The sequence below is a fragment of the Cebus imitator genome, unplaced genomic scaffold (genome assembly GCF_001604975.1).
Source record: "Cebus imitator isolate Cc_AM_T3 unplaced genomic scaffold, Cebus_imitator-1.0 Scaffold83, whole genome shotgun sequence".
Taxonomy (NCBI): domain Eukaryota; kingdom Metazoa; phylum Chordata; class Mammalia; order Primates; family Cebidae; genus Cebus; species Cebus imitator.
In genome coordinates this window covers 6286882-6299326 of record NW_016107398.1, presented here as the reverse complement: position 1 = coordinate 6299326, position 12445 = coordinate 6286882, and the positions used below count along the sequence as shown (strand labels likewise).

Below are 12445 nucleotides of genomic sequence, written 5' to 3'. Positions count from 1 at the left end.
TTTTTGAGAGAGGGTCTTACTCTGCCTGCCAGGCTGCAGGGCAGTGACACAGTCACAGCTCACTACAGCCTCAACCTCCGCTGACTCAAGCTACCCTCACACCTCAGCTTCCCAAGTAGTTGGAACTACAGGCATACACCACCGCACCTGGAATAATTTTTGTACTTTTTATAAAGATGGGGTTTCACCACGTTGCCCAGGCTGATCTTGAACTCCTGGGCTCAAGCAATCCTCCCACCTCAGACTCCCAAAGTGTTGGGATCACAGGCACAAGCCATGCCCAGCATGTGACACATTTTTAACAGTTAATTTTTGTAGAGGACCTGAATTTGTTCCTTCTTCCAAATCATCATCAATTCTTATGACATTTCCAGTAAATAAATAGCTAATAAACTCATGCCCTAACAAAGGCTGGCTGCACTAGCATGCCAAAAGCTTTCTGTACCACAAAGATAAAAGGTTTTAGCTGATACAAAACTTAACAGCACATTTTTTAAAAGAAAGAAAAAGAATCACCTAGTTATCCACCCCTTCCCCAGCTCCTAAGATAGAATCATGCCAAATGCAACACTACTGACCCTGTCACCTAAAGACTGGAATTAGTTAGGATCTGAATGCACCAGACACCTTGATATCATCACTCCATGCCAACCTCCCTCAGCTGACATGCTGCATCTGACTGGGGCTGTGGTAGTAGCTGGAGGTTGGGCTTCTCTTGATCTCAGACGCTTCCGTATTACAGAACATTCTGATCCCAAAGCTTTCCAATTTGGACCTTAAGGAATTGGCAAGTTGACCATGAACTACCAGCTGTCATTAACAGACTTCTTCACAATTCTGAAAACCAAAATGTCAATGACACTTCTATCTATTAAAAAAAAAAAAAAAAAAAAAAAGCCAGGCATGGCAGTTCACGCCTGTAATTCCAGCACTTTGGGAGGCCAAGACAGGAGGATCACTTGAAGCCAGGAGTTTGAGACCAGCCTGGCCACCACAGTGAGACTCCAGCTCTACAAAAAAATAAATTTTTTTTTCACAAAGGTAGAGGGAGAAAAGCTTATAGGGACAAGACATTCACCAACAAATAAACGATTACAAGCAAAAACATTATACAAACACCAAGTGGCACGTTTTGTGAAAAACAAGTATTTACAAAATCATTCGTGTAGAAATATGACTGAAAGGTGTAACAGATCAATTTTCTTCAACGTCGGCAAGGCGTTTCATTCTAGCTTACATGCCAATTACCACCAAAGTGGGAAACTATCTTCTACATTACAGATTTTCAGGCCCAAAGTGTGTGCACCAGAATCTGTAGAAAGCTAATAAAGAATACAGAGACCGAGGCTTGCTGAGGCAGAAAGGATCCTGGGCCTCTGTATTTTTAAATTCCCAGGTGATTCAGATACACGCAAAGTTTGAGCCATAGCAAGTCCTTGCTGCCCAACTAAAGTTACCTGGGGATGTTCTTAAAAATCCCAACACCCAGGCCACACCTAACTCCAATTAAACCAGAATCACTATGGTGAGACCCAGACGGCAGAATTTTTTTAAAAACTCCCCATGTGACTCCAATGTTCAGCTGGTTATCAGTGCTTCTCAAACTTGAGTTGCACAGAAATCACCTGTGGACACTGTGAATTAGAGCTGCAGCTCTAATTCAGTAGAACTAGATGGGCCTGAGAGTCCTCATTTCTTGTAAGTTCCCAGGTGATGGCAATGCTCCTGGTCTGGGGACCACATTTTGAGTAGCAATGAGATACATCTGTGCTGTCCAATGGGCCGCCACTAGCCACATGAGGCGATTTAAATTTTCAATCATTTAAAATGGAAAATTCAGCTCTTCAGTCACACAAGCCACATTTCAAGTGCTTAACAGCTACCTGTGGCTAGCGGCGAATATAAAACATTTATAGAAGTTTATAAACATCTATGGACATTTACAGAATATAGAACATTTCTATTATCACAGCAAGTTCTACTGGACACCACCACTCTATCATTGCATCATTAGAGAGTACGTAAATCCTGTAAGATTTCAAGTTCAAAGCAGGGATCTCAGTGACTGCCTCTCAGCCTTATAAGTTTACTGGGACTCTTCGGTGATGGCTGAGGACTGATCTAAAGTGGTTGATTCTGGCCAGGCCTGGTGGCTCATGCCTATAATCCCAGCACTTTGGCTGAGGCAGGAGGATCGCTTCAGCTCAGGAGTTTGAGGCTACCCTGGACAACATGACAAAACCCAGCCTCTACAAAAAATACAAAAATTAGCCAGGCATGGTGGTACATACCTGAAGCCCCAGCTACTCGGGAGGCTCAGGTGGGAGGACCACTCGAGCTTGGGGAGGTCCAGGTGCAGTGAGCTGTGATTGTGCCCACTGCACTCTGGTCTGGGCAACAGAGTGAGAGACCCTGTCTCAATCAATCAATTAATCAATGTTGATTCTAAACACTGTCATCAATTTGGATGGATTCAAAAGCATGTACAATAAATAAGCATATAATACAAAATGAACATCGAAACCAATAAGAATAAAACAAATGAAATAGGTACAAATAGCAAGAATTATGCTTAGCGATGGCAGGGGTGGGGGATGGGTAAGGCACATAAATAGAAGATGGGAAATGACTAGGAACATTGCAGGAAAAGATCAGCAACGAGGGTCCATGAGTTGCGAAGAGCAACAATAAAAATACTTGTTAAAAGCATCATAAACATAGCATTAGAACTGTATCTGGCTTTAGCTTCCATTTTCCACCTCAAAGGGAATCCACATTAGAGTTGTAAAAAGGGCTAGATTGTTAAAGTATTTGGCTGGGTGTGGTGGCTGGTGCCTGTAATCCCTAGACTTTGGACTTTGGGAGGCAAAGGCAGGAGATCACTTAAGGCCAAGAGTTTGAGACCAGCTTAGGCAACATAGCAAGACCTTATCTCTATTTTTAAAATAAATTCAGATAAAAGGCTTAATTTTTTTCTTTTTTTGTTTTGAGAAGGAGTCTCACTCTATTGCCAGGCTGGAATGCAGTGGTGCGATCTCGGCTCACTGCAATCTCCACTTCCCAGGTTCAAGTGATTCCCTGGCCTCAGCCTCCCCAGTAGCTGGGACTACAGGTGCACACCACCATGCCGGGCTAATTTTTTGTATTTTAGTAGAGACGGGGTTTCACCACATTGGCCAGGTTGGTCTGGATCTCCTGAGTTTGTGATCTGCCCACCTCAGCCTCCCAAAGTGCTGGAATTACAGGCGTGAGCCACCGCACCCAGCCTAAAAGCCTTAATATTACAGACCATCACAATGAGGAAGCTACCCAGCAAAATACCTTAAGTATATGAAGGATAATTACATGAACAATCTAGTAGGTAAAAACTGAGGCTAATTTGTAACAAGAAGTATTTAGGTTACATAAAAAAACGTCAGCACTAGAGTACACTATCATGGACAGACTTAAGGCCTAGGATAAGTTATAAAGATTATAGCTGTGTTCTTCACAATTGGGCAGGTTTAAAAAAAAAAAGATTATAGCTTTGGAAATAGGAACAGTCATTCATGGACAGAACAGCTTAGGAGGAGATGCAAATGCAAGATGCATGAGCTGGTATGACATCAGGCTTGTTCTCATACTAACTGTAAACAGCTTCAGCTTCAGCTTCAGCTTGATACAGTGAAGAGGAAATCTTCCCTAGGTAGCGTACGACAATGAACAGGTGAAGACGGGCAGCATATCTTGTTGATTCTGGGTGGCCTGTGCCGCTCACAGAGTCAGACGTATTATTTGACCATTCATCAAGCGCTGGCAAGTCTCTAGATGGCTGTTTTGGAAGAATGGTCAAGTCGGAAATTGGCTACTTTAGGCCGGGTGGCTCATGCCTGTAATCACAGCACTTTGAGAGGCTGACGTGGGCGGATCACTTGAGGCCAGGAGTTCAAGACCAGCCTGGTCAACATGGCAAAATCCCATCTCTACAAAAAATACAAAAATTAGCCAGGCATGGTGGCACGTGCCTGTAGTCCCGGCCCCTTGGGAGGCTGAAGCAGGAGAATTGCTTGAACCCAGAAGGTGGAGATTGCAGTGAGTCGAGATTGCACCAGTGTACCAGTCTGGGCGACAGAGCAAGCCAGACTTCTTCTCAAAAAATAAAAAAATAAAACGAAACAAAACAAAGAGGCAAACTAAAGTTCTACCTACCTATGGACTGGGTATGGTGCCTCACACCTATAATCCCAGTGTTTGGGGAGGCTAAGGCAGGAGGATCACTTGAGCCCAGGAGGTCGAGACCAGCGCAGGCAAAACAGCAAGGCACTGTCTCTACCAAAAATAAAGAAAACATTCCCGGCTATAAATACGTTATTCTTGAAACCTCTGATACCAGCAGTAACAATTTAGCCTTGCTGGCTTTGGTCAGCAGTCATAGCAGCTGACAAAAGTGATTTTGTCCACTAGAGGGAACCCAGCTTATCATACTGTTCCCTAAACAAACAGAAGCAGAGCAGTGAACAAAATAGGAAAGAGAAACCTTTGTATAAGTGTAGGGGGCGTGTGTGTTGCATGCACGGGAAAGAAGAAGGCAGGAAAATAATACAACTGTAGAGCTCGACTTTCTGCACTAGGTCACCTTAATATATTTGTATGAAGAAAGAAAACTGAACGCATTTCAAAGCATTTCATTTCCCTGTGCAAGATAAATAAAAAGGCAATATTCTATTTCAGCTAGTCTAAAAAGTCTTCTATTTGTATAGAAGTCCTTAAGATTACTCTGTATCTTACAAAAATAGTTTATTTCCTTATGGGTCAGAGTTACCAGGCTTTGTTCGTAACAAGTGTTATCTGCATCTAGAAGTAACTACCTCCTGGGCACAAAGCAAAATACATTAATGGAAAGTCTAAGAAATATTTAAAATTCATTAAATCAATGTTTAGAAGAACCACAGGTAAAGCTTTTAAGGCACCTATGAAACAGAAACTCTCATTAACTGTCAAGTGGTTTTTGAAATGAGGACAAATCAGCTTTTATTTCTAAGCCATTCCTTTAACTATGAAACAGTAAAGGATCTGTTGTAGAAATTTCAAAAAATCCAAATAAGCTTAGGAAAAAAAGTTGTGGGGTTTTTTTGTTTTTTTGAGACACAGCCTCACTCTGTTGCCCAGACTGGAGTGCAGTGGTATAATCTCAGCTCACTACAACCTCTGCCTCCTGGATTCAAGCGATTCTCCTGCCTCAGTCTCCCGAGTAGCTGGGATTACAGGTGCCAGCCACCAGACTCAGCTATTTTTTTGTATTTTTAGTAGAGACGGGGTTTCACCATGTTGATCAGGCTGGTCTCAACTCCTGACCTCCAGAGATCTGCCTGCCTCAGCCTCTCATAGTCCTGGGATTACAGGTATGAGCCACTAGACCCAGCTAGAAAGTTTTGCTGTTTTTTTTTTAAGACAGAGCCTCACTCTGTCGCCCAGGCTGGAGTCAGTGGCATGATCTCGGCTCATCATAACCTCTACCTCCAGGATTCAAGCGAGTCTCCTGCCTCAGTCTCTCAAGTAGCTTGGATTACAGGCATCCGCCACCACTCCTGGCTAATTTTTGTAATTTTATTAGAAATGAGATTTCCTCAAGTTGGCCAGGCTGGTCTTGAACTCTTGACCTCAGGTGATCCGCCAGCCTTGGCCTCCCAAAATGCTAGGATTGCAGGTATGAGACACCACACCCGGCCCCAAAAGTTTATAAAATCACTTTTAACCCCATCATCGAGAAGTAAGTACTATGTGTGTATGTATCTTTCCGGTTTTCTCTATGCATATAATCATCTATATGTTTAATATATGTAAATTAAATCTTCTAGACTATTTTCATTTCACATCTCTCTATATAAATACATGCATTTTAACATAAATATACACATTTATGGATTTATTGAGACAGGGTCTTGCTCTGTTGCCCAGGCTGGAATGCAGTGGTGCCATCATGGTTCACTGCACCCTAAACTCCTGAATCCAAGTGACCCTCCTGCCTCGGCCTCCTGAGTAGCTAGAACTACAGGTGTGTACCACCACACTCAGCTATTTTTATTTTTCATTTTTGAGATGAGGTCTCACTATGTTGCCCAAGCTAGTCTTGAATTCCTAGGCTCCAGTGATCCTCTGGTCTTGGCCTCCAAAGTGCTAGGATTACAGCTGTGATCAGGCCTGACCATATTTATAACTTTTTTAATGGTTGTATAGTATTTCACTGAATGTACTGTACCATAACTGACTTACATTTTATTTTTTAAATTTATTTATATTTTTGAGATGGAGTGTCGCTCCATCGCCCAGGCTGGAATGGCATGATCTTGGCTCACTGCAACCTCCACTTACCTCCTGGGTTCAAGTGATTGTCCTGTCTCAGCCTCCCGAGTAGCTGGGATTACAGGCATGTGCCACCATAGCCAGCTAATTTTTGTATTTTCGTAGAGACTGGGTTTCACCATGCTGGCCAGGCTGGTCTCAAACTTCTGACCTCAAGTGATTCGCCTGCCTCGGCCTCCCAAACTGCTGAGATTACAGGAGTGACCTATGACACCCAGCTTTACATTTAAAAATGTTTATAAGCCACTGCCATGTGTGTTCCTATGCAACAATTTTGCATGTTCTTCACATGTACCCCAAAACCTAAAATGCAATAAAATAAATAAATGGGAAAAAAAAAAAAAAATGTTTATAAGCATTCCCTATTGTTGATATTTAATTTAGGTTGCTTCTGGTGAAGGACTTTAAGGGCTACTCTCTTCCTATGTGGCATTGTCCCAAAAGCAGCACTGACACTTCCTCAGAAAAGCCCTCACTATAAAACACCAAGTACAGAGCCTAGAAAACACTCAGGCAATTTTGGCTCGAGTTCTTCTACCTCAGGCACCCACTGTGATTCTCTCTTCCAGTCTCTCACGGGTCTGCGGCCTCCTCCATCCAGCGTTTGAACTCAGGCTCACAAAAATCCCCCATTTCTTCTTTCTTCTCTCACAGCCGACTTTCCCATTGTATAAGAGTGAAAGGAAAACTTTCCAAATATCCTGATTGTGTAGGAGTGAAGGAAAAACTTCCCAAACAATCCCCAGGCCCCCAGCTGGCATTTCAAAAACACACGAGGCTGGATGTGGTAGCTCATGCCTGTAATCCCAGCACTTTGGGAGGCTGAGGTGGGTGGATCACCTGAGGTCAGGAGATCAACACCAGCCTGACCAACAAGGTAAAATCCCACCTCCACTGAAAATACAAACATTAGTCAGGCATGGTGGTGGGTACCTGTAATCCCAGCTACTCAGGAGGCTGAGGCAGGAGAATCGCTTGAACCTGGGATGCAGAGGCTGCAGTGTGCCGAGATCGTGCCACCACGCCCCAGCCTGGGTGACAGAGTGAAACTCTGTCTCAAATAAAAAAAGAAAAAGAAAAAGAAAAAAGACAATACATGGGCCTTTATTTTAACAATTAAATTCCTGTTACTGCAGAAATTGTGTCCAACTCTCCTTCTAGTGCTGGAAGCAGCCAGGCTTGCAGTGGCATCCCAATGATCAAAACAATGCACTTGCCTCTCCCTCAGAAAGCATCCTACACACCACAAGGGTTAATGGGCTAATTCTTTATTATCTTCCCCATCCACATTCATCACAAGACACCCTGCCCAGGAAGGCAAGAATGAGATGTTATTGTTAAGACAGAATGAATGAGACAATGTGCAGTTCTGTTCTTCTGACCTGACAATGTGACCAAGGCAGGGGCTCTGTGACCAGAGAGGGGCCCTAGCTAGCCTCTGTGTGTCCCAGCACAGCTGCCTCCTTGTGCTGTGGAGAAACGAACCTGGCTCAGAAGTCTCTCAACCCAGATGCCTCACCTTCAGGAGCACCAGGGGAAGCCGAGAAATTCGACATGCTGCCCAGAGCCCATGCTGCCTCTCAGCAGATCTCTTGGATCTAATTCCTGGCTGCCCTTTCCTAGCCCAGGTATCCCTAGGACTGGAGTCATGATCAGTCTTTTCTTCTTTAATATATAAATAGTGAAGAGTGTTTGGGAATGATGTACCAGATCGAGAATGCCATCTGTACAAGGAGCTTGGGAAGAAGATCAGTTGCTTGGATCTCTAATCATCAATCAGGTTTAGGAAAACTGAGGGTCATGGCATTTTTATGCCATGCCAGTAACACATCCAGTCTCATCAAGAGCTGCACGGTCCCTCCAGGCACCGGGGAGGAGGTACTTCTATAGAGGTGTGTAGGAAAGGCAAAGGCATTTTTATACACCGGACTGCCACATGCTTCCCCACAGAAACTTTTCAAATGCATACTGTACTTTCTGGCAAAATCATGTCTCTCAGAGTTGATGATAAAGACTTTTCTCAAAGACCAGAGTCAAGAGCCAAAAGAAAAGGCCACAGAAGAAGCCAGAATTCTTCTCTTGGAAGTTCAAAGTCTTGTTCTACCCACCAGCTTACATTAGGTTTCTAAAACGAAGGAGTTTCAGGAAGTTGCTGGAGGTCATGAGAAGGGCAAGGATTTGTTTGTGGTACTGTTTTTTTTTTTTCCATTCCAAACAAGTAAAACAGAAGCAAAACAAAATCCGGAACTCAAAATGCAATTTCAGAGAACACCCCAGATTTCCCAAAGCCAGACTCACTCTGTAGCCACTATCTGGGGGATGGGTTCATCAAGCAGCTCCAAGCTGTGCAGAATCCAATAGCAGAGCCATGGGCGGCTGGCATCCAGACACTGGGAGAGACAGGAGAGAAAACAGCCCTTATTCACAATCACTCCAAGACACTGCTGCCAAGGCCATATCTGTCGCACTCCCAGCAGCCTGGCAAAGGGGAGGAGGGCACCCTTGCTCAAACAATAATCAGTGAATAAAGGACACTTCACTTTGTGGCCTTAGCCAGGAGCTGAAATGACCATCTGTTACAAAAAAAGACAACAGGGCCAGGCACGGTGGCTCATACCTGTAATCCCAGCACTTTGGGAAGCTGAAGCGGGTGGATCATTTAAAGTCAGGAGTTCAAGACCAGCCTGGCCAACATGGCAAAACCCTGTCTCTATTAAAAATACAGAAATTAGCCAGGTGTGGTGATGTGCGCCTGTATTCCCAGCTACCTGGGAGGCCGAGGCAGGAGAATCACTCAAACCGGGGAGGCAGAGGTTGCAGTGAGTCGAGATCACACCACTGCATTCCAGCCTGCGTGACAGAGCAAGACTCCGACTCAAAAAAAGAAAAAAGAAAAGAAAAAAAAGACAACAGGATTAAAAAATGTGACCCTGAACCCAAAGAATCCCTCCCTGATAGGCGTCTAAGGAAGGCTAAGAGGAGGACTTCTTATTGGCCAGGAGGTTAGGGGCTGCTGTTTTCTCAGTGGAGAACCAAGGCAATACACACTCTCCGATGAGATTTCCTGGGTTAACTCAATCATTGATTCAATAAATATCTGATACCATCTACTTGTGCCAAGCACTGTAATTAGATATTGTGGGAATGATAATAAAATTTGGTTTCTACTCTTTATTTTTTTTGAGACAGGGTCTCGCTCTGTCACCCAGGCTAGAGTGCAGTGGTATGATCTCAGCTCACTGCAGCCTCAACCTCCTGGCTCAAGCAATCCTCCCACCTCACCCTCCTAAGTAGCTGGGACTAGGGGCCCACACCACCATGCCTGGCTAATTTTTTAAGTTTTTATAGAGACAGGGTACCAGTATCTTGCCCAGGCTGATCCTGAACTCTTGGGCTAAAGCAATTCAGCTGCCTCTGCCTCCCAAAGTGCTGAGATCACAGGCGTGAGCCACCATGACTGGCATGGTTTCTGTTCTTGAGACACTTGGGATATAGAACGCGTGTCATTATCTATAGAGGAAGAGAGCACTGGACAGACATATAAGTTACCTTGTGTCTTTCTGGAACAACATGTGTACATATACCTGGAGAAATGCTGTAATGGGCAGAAACAGAGTTTTGGGGGAGCATATGGAAGAGACTAATTCTGCCTGGGGGAGCTAGGAAAGGCTTCCAAAGGGGACGTGCAGATACTTTTGATCCTAATTAAACCACAAATAATTATTGAGCATTCAAGGCTAGGCAGGGTAGGTAGGAGTACTGCCCCAGTTTTATTAATTAAAATATATAAATGAGGTCCAGAGATTTAACTTTTTTCAGATTATAAAAATAGTAAATGTCAGGGCTGAGGCAGGAACCTAGGTTTTTAGACTCAATCCAGTATTCTTTCTGTTGGCCCAAGCTGCCCTCTCCAAAACTGTGCTGACATCCCAAACTGTGGCTAATTTGCCACCTGGAAGGCAGGCTGGTGCGCTACTGAAGACACGGTCAGGGATGTGGCCTAAGTTTGAATCCCAGCTCCTCATCTTACTAGCTATGTGCCTTTAAGCAAATGATTTAATCTTGCTTAATCTGTTTTATTACTTGCAAAAAACAAAAGATTGATCTACCTCAGATAGTTACGAGATTTTCTTTTTTTTTCTTTTTTTGAGACGGAGTTTCACTCGTTACCCAGGCTGGAGTACAATGGCGTGATCTCGGCTCACCGCAACCTCCGCCTCCTGGGTTCAAGCAATTCTCCTGCCTTAGCCTCCCGAGTAGCTGGGACTACAGGCATGCACCACCATGCCCAGCTAATTTTTGTATTTTTAGTAGAGACGGAGTTTCACCATGTTGACCAGGTGGTCTCGATCTCTTGACCTTGCGATCCACCCTCCTCAGCCTCCCAAAGTGCTGGGATTATAGGTGTGAGCCACCGTGCCTGGCCTAGTTACGAGATTTAAATAAGAGAATGCAGCCTGGCACAGTGGCTCACGCCTATAATCCCAGAACCTTGGGAGGCTGAGGCGGATGGATTGTTTGACATCAGGAGTTTGAGACCAGCCTGGCCAACATGGTGAAACTTGTCTCTACTAAAAATACAAAAATTAGCCAGGCGTGGTGGTGAACACCTGTAATCCTGGCCACTCAGGAGGCTGAGGCAGTAGAATTGCTTGAACCTGGGAGGTGGAGGTTGCAGTGAGCCAAGATCGTGCCACTGCACTCCAGCCTGGGTGACAGAGCTTTTAGCACACTGTTCAATAAATTGTTAGCGAATATGGTACCAACTGTATCATAACCACTGAGGACTTGAGACAATGACTGATAGACCACAGGGCAAATCTAGCCCATGGATGTGTACTGTTTAATTGGAAGTAGCTGCAACATTTGTCAGGAGAGTCACATGAAAATGTGGGTTTCCAGCTTCATTTGGAAGAAAAAAAAATGATCTGGCAACCGTGGATCTGTATTCCTAGATGGCAGCAACGGGTGGGAGCAGGGTAAGGGCACGGGGTCTCCAGTTAGCCTCAGCCTCCAAGCAGCCCACTTCACTGACTTATGCTGCCTGCCTGGGCCCTACAGGCATTTGAGTTGGCAAATCACTGCCACGAATAATCAAATGTGGAACCCAAATAAAAAGCAGATTAAAACAGAGATGCTGCCCTGTGTTAAGCAGGACAGAAAGACTGGAGCCTTCCTGTTCACATTCACCCTTTGCCTGCCACTCAACCCCTTCCAACATCTGTCCTCCTCCATCGCCACCCAGCCCTGAGGTTGCTCTGGGAAATACTTAAGATCTACTCTGAAATAGTAGTGTTAAACTCCAAGGAGCACCCTCTACACTGATCCTCTAATCAGGAGAGAAATTAGATCTTCTTATTACAAGTAAGGGGTTTTTGTCTCTTTAATGAAGATATGAAAATTAATGCACTAGAAGGAGTGCTGAAGTTGGAAAATTTTTAATCATTATGATACATATTTAACAGGTTTGGGCAATAGTCCTCAACAAATGTTAAAGCCAGAGAGCAAGAAATTAGATCAGCTTATAGGGCAAAGGGTTAAGGGTGAACAGATAACTGGCTTTTAGTTAGCTGTCAAGGGGGTCTAGATAAAGCATGTGAACCCCTCAGACAGGATCTAATAACAGAGAAAGCCCCATCCTATCTAGGGTGCTCCACTCGCTCTAGAAGAGACTGGGTTCTGCCCTTTCAGGGCTGAAGTCCCAGCTCTGTGACAGCACCCTGTCTCCTGCCAAAACCACAGAGAAGAGTGACTCTGCAACAGGTCAGCCCCAACAGTCTTTAACATTTAAACAGAAAAACGGAGAAAGGGTACAGTGGCTCACGCCTGTAATCCCAGTACTTTGAGAGGCCAAGGTGGGTGGATCACTTGAGGTCAGGAGTTCGAGACCAGCCTGACCAACACTGTGAAACCCCGTCTCTACTAAAAATGCAAAAATTATCTGGGCATGGTGGTACACGCCTATAATCCCAGCTACTCAGGAGGCTGAGACAGAAGAATCGCTTGGACCCAGAAGACGGAGGTTGCAGTACACTGAGATTGCACCACTGCACTCCAGCCTGGGTAACAGAGTGAGACTCCATCTCAAAAAAAAAAAAAAAAA

At 44.5% G+C, this 12445-nt stretch overlaps 1 protein-coding gene across 1 annotated transcript in view; it reads right to left on the bottom strand.

Moving 5' to 3' along the window:
• The window catches only part of FNTB (farnesyltransferase, CAAX box, beta), a 76624-nt gene that overhangs the window by 34983 nt on the left and 29196 nt on the right, over positions 1-12445 (bottom strand). The window contains exon 3 of the mRNA XM_017533836.2: positions 8641-8890. Coding sequence (XP_017389325.1) covers positions 8641-8890 — 250 coding nt within the window. The remainder of the gene's footprint in view (positions 1-8640; positions 8891-12445) is intronic.